At 43.6% G+C, this 23,119-nt stretch overlaps 2 protein-coding genes across 12 annotated transcripts in view; both read right to left on the bottom strand.

Moving 5' to 3' along the window:
- Positions 1-539: 539 nt before the first annotated feature.
- On the bottom strand, positions 540-14,541 carry CTSK (cathepsin K). 2 transcript variants are annotated; one of them, NM_001082641.1, is given in 8 exon segments: positions 540-1,224; positions 2,698-2,803; positions 3,029-3,194; positions 9,347-9,565; positions 10,548-10,703; positions 10,790-10,912; positions 12,084-12,204; positions 13,647-13,669. In NM_001082641.1, coding segments are annotated over 7 exon segments (990 nt in total). In that variant the 5' UTR covers position 12,204; positions 13,647-13,669; the 3' UTR covers positions 540-1,124.
- A 630-nt stretch (positions 14,542-15,171) lies between these two features.
- ARNT (aryl hydrocarbon receptor nuclear translocator) overlaps positions 15,172-23,119 on the bottom strand; it is a 68,794-nt gene continuing 60,846 nt past the window's right edge. For 5 of the 10 annotated variants that reach the window (XM_051856017.3, XM_051856009.3, XM_051856011.3 and 2 more), the window contains 3 exons: positions 20,186-20,348; positions 17,979-18,145; positions 15,172-17,155 (listed from right to left, as the gene is read on the bottom strand). In XM_051856017.3, the coding sequence (XP_051711977.1) occupies positions 17,066-17,155; positions 17,979-18,145; positions 20,186-20,348 (420 nt within the window). In that variant the 3' untranslated portion in view covers positions 15,172-17,065. 10 annotated transcript variants of the gene reach the window in all.

Raw genomic sequence — 23,119 nt, 5'->3', positions numbered from 1 at the left:
GCTTTCTTCTATAGCCTGGGAAAGCAGTGTAAAATGGCCCAAATCTTTGGGTCCTTGCACCCTTGTGGGAGACCCAGAAAAAGATCCTGGCTCCTGGCTTTGGATTGGTGCAGCACCGACCGTTGCAGCCAATTGGGGAGAAAACCAGCGGATGGAAGACCTCTCTCTCTCTCTCTCTCTGCCTCTCCTTCTCTCTGTGTGTAACTCTTGACTTTCAAATAAATAATAAATAAATCTTAAAAAAAAATTGTAAAAAAAAATAAATAGATCTTAAAAAAAAAAAAAAAGGACCATATAAACATGTCATTTAATCTGGTCCCCTCACAGGCCTGGGATACTGAGAGCTCCTTACATCCACTTAATTCCAGAAACTTAGTGTAATTCTTGTTAAATGTTGGTTATTAAAAGTGGTTATCAGCACTTAATAAATGGTTGACAGAATGACCAAATGAATTGGGATGAACTGTGTACGTCTCTCCAGAGAACATGTTTTATTCATCTTGTTGTCTCTAGCACCTAGCACAGTATCCAACATAGAATGAACATGTACTACATGTTTATTAAGTTGTAGACAAGAGATTAATACTTTATTTCAAAAATACAACAAAGGAAAAAGTATACATATTTCTTGTATCTTGTAAACTTGTACTAAAGACTTATGAATAAACTTGTGAATCAGAGGGGAAAACACAGAGATTTCCACATTAAAGATTAAAAGAAAGGAAACTTGAAACCTGAGAAGTGAGATGACATTAGTCCTCTAGGGTGGTTAAGGCTACCTAGTCCCAGTCAATGAGAATCTAGCCTACTTGAAGATCTCTGGCCTCTATTTGCATATCAGCCTCAGGATAACATAGTCAGGTCAGGCTGTGGTCATCTCTCTTAAAACTAAGAGTACACACTTTGTCAGGGGAATTCTTGCTGTGGCCACAAAGAAAAAGGCCTTGGTGGAGAGAAGGAAAGAGGTAGGGGTATCACTTCAGGCACAAACAAATGGGGAAACCAAACAATCAGGAACACCCCATTTACTTCAAGAGTGGCACACCAACTCCCTACCAACAAGTATCATTCCACTGCATCATTGTAGAAGATGGGAAGAGCAGGATGGGTTTGGCTGGCTGGATTCACATCTTAGGGAAGCTGGCCAGGTTGGCAATGCCACAGGCGTTGTTCTTATTCCGAGCCATGAGGATATAGCCTTTGTTTCCCCAGCTTTCTCCCCAGCTGTAGGACCAATCAAGAAAAATTCTTAGTACCCTCAGTTTATTTATTCATTAAAACACTGAGTATATGCTACATACTGATGGTTTGCATAAAAGAGTACGATGCTTTTTACATTTAAGGAGTTAAAAGTCAATGGGGCCAGCACTGTGGCACAGCCAGTAAAGCTGCCACCTGTAGTGCCGGCATCCCATATTGGCGCTGGTTCGACTCCCGGATGCTCCACTTCTGATCCAGCTGACTGCTATGGCTTGAGAAAGCAGTAGAAGATTTCCAAGTCACTGGGCCCCTGTACCAATGTAGGAGACTTGGAAGAAGCTCCAGGCTCCTGGCTTTGGATCACCCCAGCTCTGGCCATTGTGGCCATTTGGGGAATGAACCAGTGGATAGAAGATCTCTCTCTCTCTCTCTGCCTCTGCCTCTCTGTAATTCTGCTTTTTAAATAAATAAATAAATATTTTTTTAAAAGAGAGTTAAAAGTCAAGAAGTGGAGAGAAGGTATTATGCTACAGGTCTCAAAAGCGGGAGAGTCCTTGATATAAGAGGAGGTAGCCCAAAGGCTGGGTAGGATTTGGACTTGTGGAAATGGGATCTCAGTGGAGGGTATGAAATGAGACAACAGAGGCAGGAAAGCATTAACATATTAGGGTCACATGGCTGAAATGCAGGGTGCCTGGCAGGAATAGCGGGAGATTTGCCTGGAAGGGTGGAGTGAGATAAGGTGGAAGTACCTTGACTGCAAAGCTGAAGTCTGCCCTTTACTCTGTGGCTCAACCATAATGGAGCAGCCAGTGAAGGTTTTTTGAGTGGAGAATGATATGATCAGAGTTGTATTTTGAGAAAATTAATCTTAAAAATATAAGTCTACAGCATAAGAAAAAGGCAAGAGAGGCTGAAGCTGATGATTGTGACTTGGGAGTAAACCCCTAGGAGAGACAGAAGAAACTGAGAGTGGATGAGATTACCAGGGAAATGAGTGAACAGACTGGAAGACTAAAAGTCTTAGGAAAAAAATAATGTGAGAAAATTATGGCATGGATTTCAAAAATTTCTTACAACAAAATAAACTTATCTGTTAATTCCATGTTTCCATGAAGTTTCTGGAGCCCTCATTTATCTTCCTATATTATTTTCATGAGCTTTTTGTCCTTTTTCCCCAACTTCTCCTATTCCCTAATACTCCAAAGCTCCTGCTGGTTCTCTGGGCAACTTTATGTAACAGCTAGTTATTCCGGGCTGAGATCACAGAAGGCAGACATCTGCTCATCTGTGTGTATATGTGACTAAGCATCCTACACATGGAGCAGCTGCCTGACTCATGCGCTAAGTCTGGCCACTGAATGTTAGCTTCAGAATTCAAAGCTCTGGCCAGGAAGCCTGTGACAACTTTCCCTTTACTGGGGAGAAAGAAAGGAAGCTGGAGGTGAGCTCGAATGTTCCAAGTGTGAGTGGCTAAGTGAGCATTCCCATCAGTACCTGTTCTTAATTATCCAGTGCTTATTTCCCTTCTGGATTCCATAGCCCACGGCCAAAACCGCATGGTTCACATTGTCACTACTGCAGTTTTCATCATAATATACACCTAGGAAAGAAATTGTTAAGATGAGGTTCTCTGCCATCCTCTGGCTCCCCTGTGACGTGTCCCCACCAGGAGGGTTTACAACAGAGGTGCTCTGCACTGTGGAGCTGCCAGTTTCTCTCTGGCAGACCCAGTCTGAAAATGAAACTGACTGCTGAAGACCCTCAGGCCCTCTGAGAAGTCCTCAAGCCCACACCACCCAAGTAGTGCTCTATAGGAATGACTTACCTTTACTGTAAAACTGGAAGGAGGTCAGGCTTGCATCAATGGCCACAGAGACGGGTCCCACTCGGGCCACTGCCCTCTTCAGGGCTTTCTCATTCCCCTCAGGGATCTCTCTGTACCCTCTGCATTTGGCTGCCTTGCCAGTCGGATTGTACATACAACTTTCATCCTGGAAAAAACAAGGTTGTAAAAGAACGAGGACAAAGCAACAAGTGATGAGTTGATAAGTGAGGAATCCAACCAATGTTTTGAGTCACATCAGAGAACTAACAGAGGGAGCCAGCTGGAGTCTCCAGTGAGGATCTATTCCTCTTCACTCCAGGTGGCTTAAAGACAGAAATCAAGAAGAAAAACTGAACACTTTAAAAGGAGAAAATAGTTGGATTTCTTCAGGGTATGGAAAGAATTCTGAATTAAGATTTTTTAAAATGCATAAATCATCTTCTGACCATGCAGTACGTATATGCCTCAGAGTGCAGAGTTTCTCTCAGCTGCAGCGTGGACAGAAAGGAAAGGCTAAAGCGAGCTAAGAGGAGGACCTGAGCCATTTGCATCTGTATCAGAGAAGCTAGTATGAGACAGTCTTGAATGGACATTTGTCCTCTCATCACAGAAAAATATAAAAGCATGCAAGATGACATTAAAATAGATTAATAACTAGCAATTTAATCTGTGACCTTCCGACATTGTATTTAGCAGGTAAGTTACAATTTGTGTCATTGCCAAGCCACAGTTAGGGAATCTGGCAGCTGATGTCAAGGTGGTATATTGTTTTTGGCACTTATGTTCCTATAGACTGCCACTTCAAAAACACTAAGATAACATCTACAAGAATACACTATTTAAATATAAACAGTAAGAGCAGCATTTTTTTAAGCCTTTTTTTTTTAAGATTTATTTATTTGAAAGAGTTAAAGAGAGAGAGAGAGAGAGAGAGAGAGAGAGAGAGGTCTTCCATCCACTAGTTCATTCCCCAAATGGCTGCAATGGCCAGAGTTGAGCCGATTGGAAGCCAGGAGCTTCTTCTAGGTCTACCACGTGGGTGCAGGGGCCCAAGGACTTGAGCCATCCTCTGCTGCTTTCCCAGGCACATTAGCTGGGAGCTGGTTCAGGAGCGGAGTAGCTGGGACTGGAACCAGAGCCCATATGGGATGATGGCACTGCAGGCCAGGACTTTAACCACTGCGCCACAGTGCTGGCCCCAAAGGCAGCATTTAATGTGATTTTCTAAGGTTACAACTGTCCATTGCCTCAATAATTTCTCAGGATCTCTTTGTTCCCTGCCATGTGGCAGCTGATGCCTCATGGTGACAAAAATTGTACACATTTATAACTAAAACAGTATCTTGAGAATGAACTCAGAAGAATATCATGAGATGGTACATTAAAGTCAGAATAACATACCTGAATTATCACTGAATTAAACTTATATTACAGTTCTTTTAAAATGTTCTTATTTAGCTATTACCCTATCAAATGTATTCTTAAAATTTGACTTTACTTAATTCCCTCTACTCATCACATGCTCATCTGGGGAGAGACGTTCTTTTAGCTTTGGATAGTAACTGCTTTAGACATTGTAAAGTAATGCAAGAGAAAATTGTCCAAGATTCAGAATGTTAAAAAAAAAAAAAAAGAGGGCCAGCGCCGCGGCTCAGTAGGCTAATCCTCCGCCTTGCGGCGCTGGCACACCGGGTTCTAGTCCCAGTCGGGGCGCCGGATTCTGTCCCGGTTGCCCCTCTTCCAGGCCAGCTCTCTGCTGTGGCCCGGGAGGGCAGTGGAGGATGGCCCAAGTGCTTGGGCCCTGCACCCCTGGGAGACCAGGATAAGTACCTGGCTCCTGCCATCGGATCAGCGCGGTGCGCCGGCCATTGGAGGGTGAACCAACGGCAAAGGAAGACCTTTCTCTCTGTCTCTCTCTCTCTCTCACTGTCCACTCTCCCTGTCAAAAAAAAAAAAAAAAAAAAAAAGAAATGTGTCTTATATGGCTAATTCCTCACTTTAACTGATAATGAAATTAAAATTGGGCCGGCGCCGCGGCTCACTAGGCTAATCCTCCGCCTAGCGGCGCCGGCACACCGGGTTCTAGTCCCGGTCGGGGCGCCGGATTCTGTCCCGGTTGCCCCTCTTCCAGGCCAGCTCTCTGCTGTGGCCAGGGAGTGCAGTGGAGGATGGCCCAGGTGCTTGGGCCCTGCACCCCATGGGAGACCAGGAAAAGCACCTGGCTCCTGGCTCCTGCCATCGGATCAGCGCGGTGCGCCGGCCGCAGCGCGCCGGCCGCGGCGGCCATTGGAGGGTGAACCAACGGCAAAGGAAGACCTTTCTCTCTGTCTCTCTCTTTCACTGTCCACTCTGCCTGTCAAAAAAAAAAAAAAAAAAAAGAAAGAAATTAAAATTACTCCACACTGTTCAAAAATATTGACGAGATCATTTGAGGAGGCAGAGAATAGAAATTAGAAGTCAAACACTTTCAAATATTTCTTATTTTCATTTAAATTATTTGTTCTCCGAGCTATGCATTAAACTATTTCTCAACAAACTGATTAATGTAGTACTAAACAAATGACACAAGCTGTCAACAGATGAGTAATCAACTATTATTTCTGGTAGTATTTATTTTCCTTGAATATATTTACATATACTTTTAAATTGGTTGTCTGGATTAATCAATTCAGTGAAATATGTTTTTTGCATATATCATCAGGATTTGTTTCATTTTTGACATCAAATGAGAACAAAAAGTTATAAAATATTTTGCTCAGCCTGTCTCAACAATTGACCTGATGTATTCTGAATCAAAAAACTAATCTGAAAAGATTTCTGGAAATAAAATTCAAAAAAAGATTTTTAAAGCAAACCTTTAGTACACTGCACCTAATATAAGCAGCCAAAGGCCACATATGCACCTGGTGGGACCCAGCAGTTCTGAAAATTATATGTAGATTAGACTTTTTTTTCACTTCCCCCTTAACTTTATATATGTTTCCCACCAAAAAACCTTTTATTTAAGGAGTACAAACTTCATGCATTACATAAGTACAACTTTAGGAACATGGTGATTCTTCCCACCTACCCACCCTCCCACTCACACCCTCCCTCTTCCCTCTCCTATTCCTATTCTCATTCTTATTTTTTACTAAGATCCATTTTCAATTAACTTAATACATATATGATTAACTCTATACTAAGTGAAGAGTTTAACAAATAGTCTGAAAAAAAGCCTGTTCCTCAACACGAACAGTAGATTAGATTTTTTCTAGGTACAACCACCCTTTCCTTTGACTTGTACAACTGACATCTTAAAAACCATTTACATGGAATGATGAGATGAAATTTACAAAATAAAATACCATTTTGATGTGGTCATTGTTATGAAGATGTGTTGAAATAACTTTACCAAATAGTTTGTTCAATATCCATAAAAAATAAATTGTTCAGTCATTCAGATTAAATAGCTTTTTTTTTTGCAGCAGACATCTATTTATCACTGAACATGAATGAATAAAACTCACTGCTATTGAATTTTAAGGGCTTAAATTGCAAAGTAAAAAAATAATAATTTTACTGCATTCAAATGAGTAACTTCCCTGGATTGAATGGCATTGGAAATAGAATGAAAAGACAAACATTGACTTAACATACATATTCGTATCAAGTATTTTTTTTTTTTGACAGGCAGAGTTAGACAGTGAGAGAGACAGACAGAGAGAAAGGTCTTCCTTTTTCCGTTGGTTCACCCCCCAAGTGGCCGCTACGGTCGGTGCGTTGCGGCTGGCGCACTGCACTGATCCGAAGCCAGGAGCCAGGTGCTTCCTCCTGGTCTTCCATGCAGGTGCAAGGCCCAAGGACCTGGGCCATTCTCCACTGCACTCCCAGCCCACAGCAGAGAGCTGGACTGGAAGAGGGGCAACCGGGACAGAATCCGGCGCCCCGACCGGGACTAGAACCCGGGGTGCCGGCGCCGCAGGTGGAGGATTAGCCTAGTGAGCCACGGCGCCAGCCTTCAAGTATCTTTTTAAATTCCTAAAAAATCTGTAAGAGGAAAAACAACTCATTAAAATATGCAAAATATATAAACATTCAATTCATTCAAGAAGAAATGCAGGGGTCGGCACTGTGGTGTAGTGGGTAAAGCCACCACTACAGTGGCAGTATCCCATATGAGCGCTGGTTTGAGTCCCAGGTGCTCCACTTCCAATCCAGTGCTCTGCTATGGCCTGGGAAAGCAGTCGAAGATGGTCCAAGAACTTGGGCCCCTGCACCTACAAGGGAGACCCGGAAGAAACTCCTGGCTTCAGATCTGCGCAGCTCTTGCAATTGTGGCCAACTGGAGAGTAAACCAGCGGATGGAAGACCTCTCTCTCTCTCTCTCTGTGCCTCTCCTTCTCTCTCTGTGTAACTCTGACTTTGAAATAAATCAATCAATCTTTTTTTTTTAAAAATGAAGAAATGTAAGTGGCCAGAGGTAAATCAATGGGATTTCTTTTACCTTGCAGGTGGGAATATAAATTTTTTCAAACACTTTGATAAACAATTTGACATAATATAATAAAGTTGAGAAGATGATCTATCCTAAGTCCCAGACAATTCTGTTCTAAGGCATTTTATCTACTAAGGAATTCTTGCAGAGGCAGGCATTCAGCCTAGTGCTTAAGATGTCTACATCCCACATCAGAGCACATGTATTCAATTCCTGGCTCTGGGTCTTGATTCTAGTTTAATGCTAATGCAGCCCATCAGAGGCTGTGGTGATGGCACAAGTAATGGGTTCTTGCCACCCACATGAGAGACCTAGAATGAGTTTCTGGCTTCTGGCTTTGGCCTCAGATAATCCTAGCCATTGTGGACATTTGAGGAGTAAACCAATGAAGGGGAGTATTCACAGGGCCCTGCCCTCTGCCTAACAAAAATAAATTAAAGAGAGAGAAAGAGAAATAAGAAAGAAAAGAGAAATTCCTGGGGCTAGTGTTGTGATGCAGGGGGTTGAGTTGTCTCTTGCAATCCAGCATCCCATATCAGGACACCAGAGTTCTGGCTATTCTGCTTCTGATCCAGCCTCCTGCTATGTGCCTAGGAAAGCAGCAGCAGATGACCCAAGTACTTGAGCAAGGCCAGGATGAAGTTTCTGGCTCCTGGCATCAGTGTGGCCAGCCCCAGTTATTATGGCCATTTGGGGAGTGAACCAGCAGATATGGAAGATCTCTCTCTCTCCCCTTCCCTGTTGCTCTGAGAAGGAAGTGATCAGAAGTGGAGCAGCCAGGACACAAACAGGTGCACATATGGGATGCTGGCACCTCAGACTGCAGCTTTAGCCACTATGTCACAATGCCGGCCCTAAGGATCATTTTTTTATTTTCAAACTTGCTGTTCTTATTCCAATGCTTCCTATTACAAAGGTCCTATATTATTTTAATAACCAGTGTTAAGTATGTATATATCTATGTATTATATATTATATATGTAATATATAAGAAATACATATATTTTAAAACTTCAGATCACCTCCTTTTAAGAGAATGAAGATCTTCCTATTATTAAAGATCATGTAGGGGGCTTGGAGTTGAGGCCTAGTGGATTAAGCCTCTGCCTGAGATGCTAGAACCTCATATGGGCTCTAGTTCGAGTCCCAGTTGCTCCACTTCCAATCCAATTCCCTGCTAATACACCTGGGAAAGCAGTGGAAGATGGAACAAAAGCTTGGAGTCCTGCATTCACATGGGAGACCCAGAAGCAGCCTCTGGCTCTTGGCTTCAGCCTGGCCATTGTGGCTATTTGGGGAGTGAACCAGTGATGGAAGATCTCTGTGTATGTCTCTCTCTCTCTTACCCTTTCAAACAAATAAATACATCTTAAAAAAAAAAAAAAAAGGATCAAGTAAGAGGAAGTGAGTTAATGCTGTATCTCTAAAATTACAGTATGAAGCAGCATTTTTTTCTTGTCATTTTATATGTTAGCATGTTAACTTCCCTAATTTGCTTAAATGTTCCCCAAACCCACACACTGAAATCATATAAAATAAAGCCATCTGATTCAAAAAAGGAGTGTAATGGGTCTATGGGTTTGCTGCAGGAGTGGAGAATTTGACAGAAAGTTATACAGAACTGTAAACATTTTGCTCTTTAAGGCAGAGAGGCAAATAGGATGTACAGTAGCCTAAGCTCTCAAAATTTCTCTCAGATTGTGGTAAGTTATCCAATAAAGAAAGCAGAACAAGATAACAAAATACAAGGTTTGTGGAACTGTTTCAGTACCAAGTTTCAAAGCAGGGAAGGAGGCGCCACTACAGAGCTGAGCCTGACAGGGGGGAGGGGGCGGTCTCACCTGTCCCACGTAGGGGTAGGCATCTTCAGAGTCAATGCCCCGGTTCCTCTGCACATACTGGAAGGCATTGGTCATGTAGCCCCCTCCACAGCCATAATTCTCAGACACACAATCCACCAGGTTCTGGGGGCTCAGGTTTAAGAGTTTGCCAGTCTTCTTCTTGAGCTGGCCCTCGAGGGCACCCACAGAGCTGAAAGCCCAACAGGAACCACACTGACCCTTAAGAGGCACACAGAGAAGCTGTCAGTCACTGCTGATCACGCGATCTGTATCTTTACCTGCCTAAGAAAATTCTACGCTTTTATAAATTCCGGCACAAATGTTACCTTTCTTGTGAAGCTTTAAGTTCCCCTACATCTAACACCTATTACGTGGTTCTATTGCTATTGTTGATATTGCTATTGTTACCAGAAGCTGCAGTAAAGCAGAGCAGGGCGGAGTATCTGCTTCAGCAGCGATTCTACTGGATTATCTAACCCTGGCTTTGCACCCTCTAGCTGTGTGACCTTGAACAAATTACTAAAATTTCCCTGTGTCTCTGTTTCCTTTTCTGTAAGTAATGGGATACATTTTAGTGCAATTGTTGTGATGATTAAAGAACTTAGAAATTTCTCACATATAATAATCTCTCAAAAGTGCTATTATGTTTAGGTAGATTGTAATTTTTTTCTTTCCTATGATTTCTATTTTTTAAGATCAAGGATTTCAGGAGGATAGAGGTCATGTTTTGAGTCATCTTGAATCTCTACTGCCTAGCACTGTACCTGGCAGGCTGCTGGGGAAGGGTGGCAGGGAGCTTGTGTTGAATGTTAAATCAATCATTCAGCTTACTAATGCAATCCTTTGTTGTGAAGGTTGTGGGAAAACTCGCATATTCATGCTGGTTAAGAATTTAAGACTGTAAAAACATTTTGGAAAGGATTCTCCGTGACATCAATTTAACTGTAGGATTTGTTTTGCTTAAATACCTGCATAGTACACAAAAATGTATACACAAGAATGTTTACTGCAACACTGTTAACCTAAATGTATAAAAACAGGCCATAAACTGAACAATGGAATAGGCTATATTCTCTTAGCATGAGGAGACATACCCCAACCTCTTGTTCCCCTCTGCCTGGTGGCTTCCTACATTAGGAACAAAGCAGCAGAATAAAGAAGGGTCATACTGATTAGATGACCACACCCAGAAGGAGAGTACCTGGTTTTTGACAGGAGTAACGTATCCCTTCTTTCGATAGTCGATGGAGTCTGGGGTTCTGCCCTCCCAGTCAGGGATGTAGAGTGTGTCATTACTGTGGGAACGAGACGGGGGTACTTTGAGGCCAGTCATCTTCTGAACCACCTCTTCACTGGTCTGAGACAAAGAAGGAAGAATCCAGGCATCAGCAGGGAACTACGGCAAAAACAGCAGGTAGGTCAAGGGCTCTAAGATCAACTTACCATGTCCCCCAGGTGGTTCATGGCCAGTTCATATGTATGGACACCAAGAGAGGCTTCAAGGTTATGGATAGAAATATGCTTCAGGTTTTTTTCCCAAATTAAACGCCGAGAGATTTCATCCACCTAAACAGAGCATAGTCAGTACTTGCATAGACTGTGTGCAAAATGACATAGGTAATACTGTGCAGGTTTTTAGGAGGAAAGCTGAAACTTACAATTATAGATTTTACAATCAAGTTTGGGAACTAACCATGGATTATTATGATCAGGCAAAAAGAAAGATGTAAACTAACACAAATAATGCAACATAAACATCTGGAAAGACATAGAGAAACTGCTTATTTATTAATAGTACTCATTTGAGAAGACTTTCCCAAAGAGAAACACAAGATAGCTTTTTTTTTTTTTTTTTTTTGGAAAGGCAGAGATAGAAAGGGGAGGGAGGGAGGGAGGGAAAGAAAGGGAAAGGGCAAGGGAGGGAGGGAGGGAGACCAAAGAGAGAAGAGAGAAAAGAGAGAATGAGAATGAGAATGAATATGAATCTTCCATCCACTGGTTCGCTCCCCAGATGGCTGCAACAACCAGGGCTGGGCCAAGCTGAAACCAGGAGCCAGGAGCTTCTTCCAGGTCTCCCATGTGGATGCAGAGACCCAAGCACTTGGGCCATCTTCTGCTGCTTTCCCAAGCTTATTAGCAGGTAGTTGGGTTGTTAAGTGGGATGCCAGCATCACAGGTGGAGGCTTATCCTGCTATACTACACTGGCCCCAGAAGGACAGGTCTTGGTTTCAGTGAGTTGAGGCACAGCAATGAAAACCATATGCTGTTACAGAACAGGGATAAGGTTGCTTAGTTGGAGTAAAGTACTTTTGTATGGAAGAAGCAAGACTGGAGATCTTTTTTTTTTTTTTTTTTCCTGACAGGCAGAGTGGACAGTGAGAGAGAGACAGAGAGAAAGGTCTTCCTTTGCCGTTAGTTCACCCTCCAATGGCCGCCATGCTGCGGCCGGTGCACCGCGCTGATCCGAAGGCAGGAGCCAGGTGCTTCTCCTGGTCTCCCATGCAGGTACAGGGCCCAAGCACTTGGGCCATCCTCCACTGCACTCCCGGGCCACAGCAGAGAGCTGGCCTGGAAGAGGGGCAACCGGGACAGAATCCAGCACCCCGACCGGGACTAGAACCCGGTGTGCCGGCGCCGCAGGTGGAGGATTAGCCTGGTGAGCCGCGGCACCGGCCAAAGACTGGAGATCTCAAGTCCCAGCCCATCTGCCATGCTCCCCTCCAGGTCCCCAGGCACCTTGCTGTTATACTGCTTGCTGTAGGTCTTCTTCCATAGCTCCCACTGGGTGTCCAGTATTTCCTCAGGGTGCAGAGCAAAACTCACCACGGGTAGCAGCAGAACCTTGAGTCCCCACATCCTGAGGAAAGGTGGTAATTAGCTTACCTTGCTTGGCATCAGGAAAACAGCTGGAGTGGTATTCCCAGAAAGGGGCTAGGAGTCATAGCCTCCTTTGAGGAGCTAATATATTAGTCTCTCTTACTTGAAAAATCCATGTCCAAACAATAATCCTAGAGGATACATGAACTCAAAGTTAAGAACCCTTTCCTCTGAATCACAAAACAGAGGGAAACTTGCCTTTGTGAGGACAGCAGAAAACTAAAGGTGATTTTCATACGCTAAAACAAAAAACAGGCGAGCACTAGATTTGTCTGGAATGCTGGCACATTTGGTTCCAAGTATTTTGACCAAGGAGATTCAACTAGCGCCCACACACTTGTACAATCAGACATGAGGTAGCAACTGGACAATCAGGATGGGCTCACCATCTGTCTCTTTTGGGGTCCTCAGCAGGCATGGACACAGACAAGGTGGGAGTGGGGTTAGAGAATACACAAAGGAGACATTCCCAGCTGTTTGCTTCCTGATCAATTTTCGAGACATTCTTTTCTTTTTTGTCTAGATCTTGCCAGGAAAGGCGAAAGGAAATTAACAGTACAAGGAATCTTCAAGAAGTTCACAGAAAATGTGGTTTGTGAAAAAACCCTATGTGGTTCTTAATTTTGCACCAAAATAAACATGCATTTCTCCTTGAACATTTTAAAGTTCCCTGTATTTCCTATTATCCATGTTTACCATCTCTTCACTCTCTATGTACGCCTTTCTTCCTCTTTTTTCATGCTTCCCCTTCCTTAGGCAGGAAGCGGTCTTAATTTCAACCAGATGCTGTCAATAGCAAAGTTTTAGCAAAGTTTCATTTCTGTTTCCAGCAATAAAAAACCTCTGTGACTGGCTGATAAAACAAAAAGCCTCAGGACCAAGGTTTGTTAGAATGTAGCGTGGAAAAGCAATGTTATATATTGAATAAATTCACAGCTTCTCAGAAGCGGATTCATCTCCTGCATCGGACTGCTTGTCTGCAGCAAGTCACAGGACTTGCACAATTCTGAGTCTATAGTCCATTTTTGTGCAATCTTTGCAGACTTGCAAAACACAGCGGAACTTGGGAGATGCCTCAGAGTAGAAAGCACTGAGCTATCACTTTCAGACACTCCTCCTCCCCCCCAATCCTCCAAGTTAACTCTTTTGCTCCCCTGGCCAAAGCAGAAAACTGTATGAGGCTACTTCTGAAGGTCACGCCATCAATTCTATTTTCAACCATGTTCACATACATACAATCGTACAAGGAACGTTACGATTTCTAGGCACATTTGGCCAGGAAAGGATTCAAAGGCATCTATTTTCATCTGCAGCACCTAGTGAGTTTATTTTTATTCCCCAACTCACTAAATTCAAATACTTGTAAAACAAAGAACTAGCAAGGAAGAGAGGCTACAGGATCTAAAAAGTTGAAAATCTTACCTGCTGATGGCTGTGTATGGTTCCTTTCAGCCAGGAAGTGTGCGTAATGTGGGTGGATGACTAGGGGTGCTAGATTTATTCCATCAAGATTGCGGAAGTCAGCTCTAGCAGTCGGCTGGAAATTTTGGATAACGGAGGGAGGCGGGGATAGAAATGCTGAGAAGGGGTGTTAAGAAGGAAGGAGACAGCGGGTTTGCACAGCATTTGTGTTTGTGTGCGTGCAGTGTTATATATGTACCAGGCTGGAGAGTTGCTAAGTATTTAGTTTCGCATGACTGTCTTTGGAGCAGACAGAAAAAAAAAAAAAAAAAAGACCATGACACTCATTAACCAAGCTGGAACTTACCTTCTTCTCTGGTGGGGAAATACAAGGAGTTAGGAAAATGGAAGGACACAGCTTTGTTCTCTCCCATCCTTCTTCTTTAACATCCATTATTGAGGGATTATAATCTTTTCCTAGTATTTTCCTTGTATGATCCACCTCCATAACATTTGATTTGACTCTCTCACTTCTGGGTTAAAGGAATTAAATGTAACAGGCTAGGAAAGGGTAACATAAGGAAAGCCATAGCTTCCAAAATTGTAATTTCTAAGTTGGTGAAAAGCTGTCATCACTTCCAGGCAGGAGACTAGCTTTCCTAGCCTAATATGGTTTTCGTGAGGGAGGAAATGCCCAGAAAATCCAGATGAAACTGGTTCTAAAAGTAACCAAAGCCAACATTCCTGGTTTATGACAGCACTAGAATCAATGCCCTAACTTACGATGGATTCATGTGACTGACGGTATTGCTATAACTCTCAGATGTTGGGAAGCCTGGCGAACATTATGTCTCCATTATTAAAATCTCCAATCTAAGTCCAGTCACATGAGTGTCTCCAAATGCTTCCCCAGCAAAAAAACATGTGACACATCATAAGAATCTAACTCAGTCACCAAATCACACCCCTATTTCCTTCCATAAACAGTTATGAAGAAACAGGAAAAAAAGGTCACTGGAATAGAAAAGATATTTCATAGGATTTGGATTCAGTCTCTAGCTGGATTCCACACAGAGACTCTAAAGAACACAGGTTTAAACTCTAGATTTTAAGAGTTGCTAATAAACCACAGTGGTCCTTAGAGGGAAATCAGCTCTAGACCTGAACAAATTTCCCCATCACTAACTCCTTTAAATCCAGAACAGGACGTAACCAAGGACTTTAAGGCATCAATTATGCACCCTAGTGGTTTCAAGTTCCAACTTTACCCTCCCTCTCTCCCAAGAGCCTTGGTAACTCCCACCCCCAACCTTGTGGTTAGAATGTTCCTGCTGATTTTACTCAGAATGCGTCAGGGTCAGGAGGACAGTGAGGAGGAGTGGTGCTGAGTGACTAGAATCCTGTGATTTCTGATTCCTAAAATGAGCGATTCACACTGTGGTGTATGCCTGTTTGTTTCGAGCGCAAGCTATGGTCTCCTCTACTTCTGGGTGCTTCTTATAAGCTGGAAAGGAATAAAGTCGCAATCAAGTTCACACAACACAAATTTTACAAAAGGAAAAATTTCTTGTTTTAAAATCTTTGCTACATGTCATTATTTTTGCCACTGTAAGGCTTAGCACAGATGCCAGCAAAACAGAAATGGCCAACGAGAAAAAAAAAAAAATCAAAAATAAAACCCTGAAGGAAAAGCAGAAACAAAACCCCCAGAGCATCTTCTCCCACCCTCCCCTCTCCCCAAAGTCCTGTAATAACTGTACAATATTATAGTCCTGATCATATTTAAAAACAGTTGATTATTAAAAAAACAAGGATTCCATTGGAAACTCAACTTTTTGGTTTCATAAACTGTGATATAAATATATATGTATACTGTATGTGTGCACATAGAATAAAAAAATAAACCGTCTCCTTTCCACCTCACTACCTCTTACTGGATTGGAGACAAAAGGGAGGGAAACCCAGAAAACGACATTCCCTCAGACTCTCCAAGGCCATTTGTGATCTTCAGTCCCCTGTGACTACATTTAATATGCCTTCTCCTAATTAATTCAGCCTTGCACTTAGATATTGGCCAGAGCCAATTTTTTTTTTTTTTTTTAAAAAGGCTGATATTCATAACTAACCTGAGGAAGGTAAAAGGTGAGAATAGAAACCTGTATCCACTTTTATATGGCTATAGTTAATTACCAAGTGACCCTGTTGGGATGGGAGTCCAAGTCCCATCTATCACATGGAATTATGCTTGCATTCTAAAGCAAAACCCAATCTCAAGATTGGAGAAAGAGCAAAGAGAAAAGAACTACAGGCTCAGGAGAGACCCAAATGTTTCTCGATAGCCTGGGTATTTTGAGGATGGGATTGAAGAGGCTACTTTGCAGAAGAATTTATATTTGGCTTATACTCTGACAGTGAGGATTTTCACTAGGACTGCTAATCCAAGAAGTTGAGTTTCCATGCAGAAATAACCTCTATAGAAAACACACACACAAATCATGTGTGATTCTGAAGAAAATGCAGCATTATCTTTATGGCCACGTCCAGGGTTTCTGAAAGTTTTTATCTAGCCAGCCTATTTTGATAATGTTTGCAGATCTTCCAGATAAGGTGAGAGCACCAAATGTGGTAGCAACTTAGCTTTATCACTGAATATGTTTGATAATAGATCAACCACATTAACAGATTTTATGTATCTGCCTACAGTAGGGCCGGGCATAGACATAGTGCAGCAAGGACATTTATTTAAATACTCTAGCTGCAATTCTAAGTGGAAGGAAGATTTAACTCCTTAGGACTCTTTGAAAAGCACACAGAAAGACAAAGATAAAATCTGGGACAAATTTTTGCATAACTCCCTAAAAGGGAGAAACAAACACAGAAACACACTTGCTCACACACACACACACACACACACACTCTCTCTCTCTTTCACTTACTCACATGTTTCTTTCCAGGGGAACTGCTCACAGGCAATAGAAAGAGTCTATGCTCATTTCCTAAAGCTCCGAATATGCCTACCATGCTTCACGGGCCTCAAATATGAGGACCATTCTTCTCTCCTCCACTCAGAATTTCTTTCAAAAAGTACACCACAGTATCCAAGGCAAACAGTGGAGGTCTGGTTTTTCTAACTAGCCCCTTGACGCTAGCTCAAATAAAAACTATACAACTTATAGTCAGGAGACATAAAGAAAGGCATTCTAATCTCATCTAGCCTCAAATTTTCAAAGGGTCCTAAAATCCTTGGAGACTCATTCCATATCTTCTATAAATGTTAGGTCAGAGAGGCAGAAGGGCAGGGGAGTCCCAAAGGGAAAGGGGATACACATCAGGGGTGAGGGAAGGGAAGGGAGAGGAATTTTTATTCTGTTTACAGAAAGATTTGCTTTTTAAAAACAAAGTGATTTTCTCCCCCACCCCTTATCCTCACCCCAACAGTTCTATTCTGAAAAGGAGGGAAACATAGTTAGATCGGGAAATTCTTCATTGTTGTAGCTGCTGCTCTGGTCTCCCAGCATAGACAGCATTTCCTAGTGAGAGGAAAAGATTAATACAGGTCACACACCGCATCACTTCCCACCTGACATTCCCCTGCACCACCACCCTGCCCAGTGCCTTCCTAGCTGTGCCAAGTGCTCTCCTCCTTCCTTTCTCCCAGCATGCGGGACTCCTTTACACCACGGCCTTTTTCCCTGTCCCCCAGCTGTCCTCCTCCTACAGTTCCACATTTTTCTTCTTTCTAGTTTTTCTTCTTTTTCAAAGGCAGGAAAATCTGCCTACCACATTTCATGTAATTCCCAACAGACACATATAAGGGTACTTCACAAGCATAAGGGAAATACAGAGTTGTAAGATAAGCTTATTTCAGTACAAAAAAAAATCTTGAAATCCATGGAGATTTTCCATAGTACACATTTTCCATGAACTTTCCAAAGACCCTTTGTATGGAGTGTTTCTTATCCTATGTTCTTATGTTTCCACCAACAGCCATCTGCCTTCATTCAACCTGTGCTGTAGACAAGCTCTTGTCCTGCCAGAGATTACTCCACTTATTCTAGCAATCCTCTCAGGACTTACACAAACAGAATTTCAGTTATCATCAGTATGGGGGGTGCTTCAAAAAGTTTGTGGAAACCATCAAGTCTGTGTGATTAAAGGTTGTGACTCACATTAAGTTCATAATCTTTCCAATTCCTGACATTTGTCCCTATACACACCTCTGTTTTCTCCCACCCAACCCCTAACAAACACCTCAATCCAGGCATGTTTCCTTTTCAGTCTCTTCTCCTTGACCTTTTCTCTCCTAATTTCTTTCTAATTTTCTAATTGTCTGGAGTCTTCTCAGTCTCTCACCTGGAAGACCTCAGGCTGGTTAGGTTGTTGTGTTGATGGCTGTTGAACATGTTGCTCACTAGAAGTTGAACGATGATGAGGCTGCTGGCCCTGCCACTGTGGCCAAACACCTACACCCTCTGCTGTCCGTGTCTGGAATTGTCCTGCAGTCTGCCCAGTCTCAGGAGCTAGAAATACAACAAGAATAAAAATTTTCAATCTACTAATTCAACTGGAGAGGAGAAACTGACTCAAACTTATAAGCAAGCCATTTATTTTACCTAGGATACCTCCTGTCCTCTATAGCCAATCAATGCCTCTTCTATTTCAAAACCTAGCCCCAAATTAATTTTTCTTCCATAGGTAGCCTTTCCAAAGAGTCATTTGCTCATAGATTAAATATGTACACTACTGGGGCCAGCACTGTGGTACAGCGAGTTAAGCCACCTTTTGCAGCACCGGCATCTTATATGGGCACTGGTTCAAGACCCAGCTGCTCCACTTCTGATCCAGCTGTCTGCTAATGTGCCTGGGAAAGCAGTGGAGGATGGTCCAAGTCCTTGGGCCTCTGGACCCACATGGGAGACCCGGAAGAAGCTTCTTGCTCTGGCCTGGCCCAGCCCTGGCCATTGCAGTCATTTGGTGACTGAACCAGGATATGGAAGATATCTCTATCTCTCTCTCTGTCTCTACCTCTTTCTCTGTAATTCTTCCAAACAAATAAATACATCTTGAAAAAATGCATGCTACTAATTATAATATTTTACATGTCCTTTGCTACATGTGCTAAGGTATTTTATGTGGGTAGGTTTTATTTTACTTATTTTTAAAGACTTTATTTATTGTAAAGGCAGAGTGACAGAGTGGAGAGACAGAGAAAAAGACATCTTGCATCTCTGGTTCATTTCCAAAATGGCTGAATGGTCAGGCTGAGCCAGGATGAAGCCAAGAACCTGGAACTCCATCTGGGTCTTTAAAGTGGGTAGCAGCCGCGCCGCAGCTCACTAGGCTAATCCTCCGCCTTGCGGCGCCGGCACACCGGGTTCTAGTCCTGGTCGGGGTGCTGGATTCTGTCCCGGTTGCCCCTTCCAGGCCAGCTCTCTGCTGTGGCCCGGGAGTGCAGTGGAGGATGGCCCAAGTCCTTGGGCCCTGCACACCCACATGGGAGACCAGGAGAAGCACCTGGCTCCTGCCTTCGGATCAGCGCGGTGCGCCGGCCGCAGCGCGCCGGTCGTGGTGGCCATTGGAGGGTGAACCAACGGTAAAGGAAGACCTTTCTCTCTCTCTCTCTCTCACTGTCCACTCTGCCTGTCCAAAAAAATAAATAATATAAAAAAAATAAAGTGGGTAGCAGGGAGTCAGCCTGGAAGCACAGAAGCAGGGACTCAAACCAGCGTCCTAATATAGGATTCTTTGATTTCAAGTGGCAGCTTAGCCCACTGCACCATAACACCAGCTTGTGGGTAGGTTTTAAATTACAAATGGACTAGTCATACTGCATCTCCCTACAATTACATCAAAGCACATAGGACACAAGTAAATAATTTTGACTACCAAATCTTTTCTCTTTAGTGGTATGATTTTCCTATTACCCTCCCTCTGGTGTCAACTAACCAAAGTTGGGAACTGTGCTGTGGCAGAGTAGGTTAACCCTTCGCCTGTGGCGTTCACAACCCATATGGGCACCAGTTTGAGTCTTGGCTGCTCCACTTTTGATACAGCTCTCTGCTATGGCCTGGGAAAGCAACAAAAGTTGGCCCAGGCACTTGGGGCCCCTCCACCCATGTGGGAGATCCAGCAGAAGTTCATGGCTCCAGGCTTCAGCCTGCCTCAGCTCCAGCCATTGCAGCCATTTGGAGAGTAAACCAGTGCATAGAAGATCTTTCTCTTTCTCTCAGGGCCAGCGCTGTGGTGTAGCAGGAAAAGTCCCAGCTGCCCCACTTCCAATCCAGCTCTCTGCTACCCTGAATCCATGTGGGAGACCCGGAAGAAGCTCCTGGTTTCTAGCTTCGGATCGGCACAGCTCCGGCCATTGTGGCCAACTGGGGAGTGAATCAGCAGATGGAAGACTGCCCCCCCACCCCATGCCTCTCCTTCTCTCTCTGTGTAACTCTTTCAAGTAAAAATAAATAAATCTTAAAAAAAAAAAAAAAAGATCTATGTCTCTCCTTCTCTCTGTAACTCTGCCTCTCAAATAAATAAACAAATCTTAAAAAAAAAAAACTAACCAAAGTTGGATCCACGACTCGTCAGACTAGGGTAGGCAGCAGCACCAGATGATGCAGTAGAGGTGCTGGAGAGGGACATGGAGCTGAAGGAGGACGGAGACTGAAAGTTGCCCACGCCGAATTGGGAAGAACGAGACTTGGTTGTAGCCTGGGAAGCCACCTGCTAAATACATACGAGGAAACACGATAAATGGAATGTTAACATTATTGCACATTCATGTTAGAATGAACACAGTCAATACTGCATTCTATTGAATAAGGCTCATCGCTTATTTCCTACTGTATATTTCTTCTGATTAACTCTCAGTCTCTCCTGACATTATTTTTAGGCAGCTGAGATAAACGTACAAAAAGCAAAGAATTATGGGACTAATAAAAGCAAGCTGTAAGAGGGGAAGGCATTTAGCGTAGCTGTTAAGCTGCCTGCTGGCATGCCCATGTCCCATACTGGAATACCTGGGTTCATTTCCAGTCTCCAGCTCCTGATTCTACCTTCCTGCTAATGCAGATCCTATGAGGCATCAGTGGTGGCTCAAGTAACTGAATTCTTGCCACCCACTCATGAGACCTGGAATGCATCCCTGGCTCCTCACTTCAGCCCAGCCCAGCTCAGCCCAGCCCTTATAGTTTCAAGCATCTGGGGAATGAATCTGTAGATGGGAACACTCTCCTTCTCTTGCTCATCTCTCAAATAAATAAAATAACAATATAGATAAAAAGTGAGAATTAAGTAAAAGTATTTTAAAAAACTATGAAATTATATGAAACTAAAGAATTAATAATATAAGGATACTTCAAAAAGTTCATGGAAAATGCAATTAAAAGATAATTTTATGCTGGTGCAAAAATTTTTGAATTTCATCTGTAGTTTGCTTAAAAAAAAAAAAAAAGATTTATGGGGCTGATATTGTCACACAGCTGATAAAGCCACTGACTGTAATACCAGCACCCCATATGGGTACCAATTTGTGTCCCAGCTGCTCTACTTTCAATCCAGCTCCCTGCTCATAGCCTAGGAAAGGCAGCATAAGATGGCCCAAGTGTTTGGGACCCTGCCACCCAAGTGGGAGACCTGAACCAGTGGACATAAGTGTTTTCTCTCTCTGTTGTTCTGCCTTTCAAATAAATGAATAATTTTTAATTTTTAAAGAATGTACTTTTTTTTTTTTTTTTTTTTTTGACAGGCAGAGTGGACAGTGAGAGAGAGAGAGACAGAGAGAAAGGTCTTCCTTTGCCGTTGGTTCACCCTCCAATGGCCGCCGCGGCCGGCGCGCTGTGGCCGGCGCACCGCACTGATCCGATGGCAGGAGCCAGGAGCCAGGTGCTTTTCCTGGTCTCCCATGGGGTGCAGGGCCCAAGCACCTGGCCCATCCTCCACTGCACTCCCGGGCCACAGCAGAGAGCTGGCCTGGAAGAGGGGCAACCGGGACAGAATCCGACGCCCCAACCAGGACTAGAACCCGGTGTGCCGGCGCCACTAGGCGGAGGATTAGCCTAGTGAGCCACGGCGCCGGCCCAGAATGTACTTTTTTTAAGGATTTATTTATTCATTTGAAAGGCACAGTTAGAGAGAGGCAGAGAGAGAGGGGTCTTCCATTCACTGGTTCATTCCCCAGATGGCCGCAACAGCCAGAGCTAGGCCAATCTGAAGCCAGGAGCCTAGAGCTTCTGGGTCTACCATGTGGGTTCAGGGCCCAAGACCTTGAACCATCTTTTGCTGCTTTCCCAGGCACATTAGCAGGGAGATGGATCAAGTGGAGCAGCTGGGACTCGAACCGGTGCCTATATGGGATGTTGGCACTGCAGGTGGTAGCTATGCCACAGTGCTGGCCCCTAAATGAATAAATCTAAAAAAAAAAAAAAAGCAGCAGCAGCTTACTTGAAATTTAACATGTGTAAGAAGATTTTTTCTTTATTTGAAAGGCTGAGTCACAGAGTGAGATAGAGAGAAAATAAACTTCAATCCACTAGGTTCACTATTCTAGATGGCAATGTCCGGGACTGGGCCATGCTGAAGCTAGGAGATGACAGCTTCATCCTGGTCTCCTATGCAGGTACAGGAGACCAAGCATTTGGGCCATCTTCTGCTGCTTTCCCAGGCACATTAGATCAGAAGTAGAACAGTCAGGACTCAAACCAGTACTCTGTGGGATGCTGGCAGTGTAGGCAGCAGCTGCTTAACCCATTGTATCACAACACTGGGCCCCTTCGTCCACAGTTTTCTAGTAATACGCATTTTCATGAACTTTTTTAAGACTTCCAAATGCATGAAATTTGAATTCTATGAATTTCTATGAATATTTTTTAATATACTCTCCACCAACTTTTTGAAGTATACTCGTATTCTATGTAAAGAAAACACTTTTTGGGGCTGGCGTGTGGCACAGTGGGTTAAAGCGCTGGCCTGAAATGCCGGCATCCCATATGGGCATCGGTTCTAGTCCTGGTTATTCCTCTTCCGATCCAGCTCTCTGCTATGGCCTGGGAAAGCAGTCGAAGATGGCTCAAGTCTTTGGGCCCCTGCACCCATGTGGGAGACCCAGAGGAAGCTCCTGGCTCCTGGCTTCAGATCGGTTCAGCTCTCTCTCTGCCTCTCCTTTCTCTTTGTGTAACTCTTTCAAATAAATAAATCTTTAAAAAAAAATAATTTATTCCAAAAAGACCTGCAAAAAAAACTTGCTTAAAATATTGTAGAAGGGCTGGCACCGCGGCTCACTAGGCTAATCCTCCGCCTTGCGGCGCCAGCACACCAGGTTCTAGTCCCGGTTGGGGCGCCGGATTCTGTCCCGGTTGCCCCTCTTCCAGGCCAGCTCTCTGCTGTGGCCCGGGAGTGCAGTGGAGGATGGGCCAGGTGCTTGGGCCCTGCACCCCATGGGAGACCAGGAGAAGCACCTGGCTCCTGGCTCCTGCCATCGGATCAGCGCGGTGCGCTGG

This window comes from Oryctolagus cuniculus, chromosome 7 (assembly GCF_051225735.1).
Source record: "Oryctolagus cuniculus isolate XC-2025 breed Fujian yellow rabbit chromosome 7, ASM5122573v1, whole genome shotgun sequence".
NCBI classification, from domain to species: domain Eukaryota; kingdom Metazoa; phylum Chordata; class Mammalia; order Lagomorpha; family Leporidae; genus Oryctolagus; species Oryctolagus cuniculus.
This window is presented reverse-complemented; position numbering and strand designations above follow the sequence as displayed.

Bases quoted from the DNA above. Each gene is read 5' to 3' on its own strand.
- CTSK (XM_017345490.3), bottom strand. From the start codon at position 12,203: ATGTGGGGACTCAAGGTTCTGCTGCTACCCGTGGTGAGTTTTGCTCTG. The intron at 10,913-12,083 runs GTGCCTGGGGAC...TGCTCTGTTTAG, and splicing joins GCAAGCAGTATAACAGCAAG to GTGGATGAAATCTCTCGGCG. The intron at 2,804-3,028 runs GTAAGTCATTCC...TTTCTTTCCTAG, and splicing joins CTTCCAGTTTTACAGTAAAG to GTGTATATTATGATGAAAAC.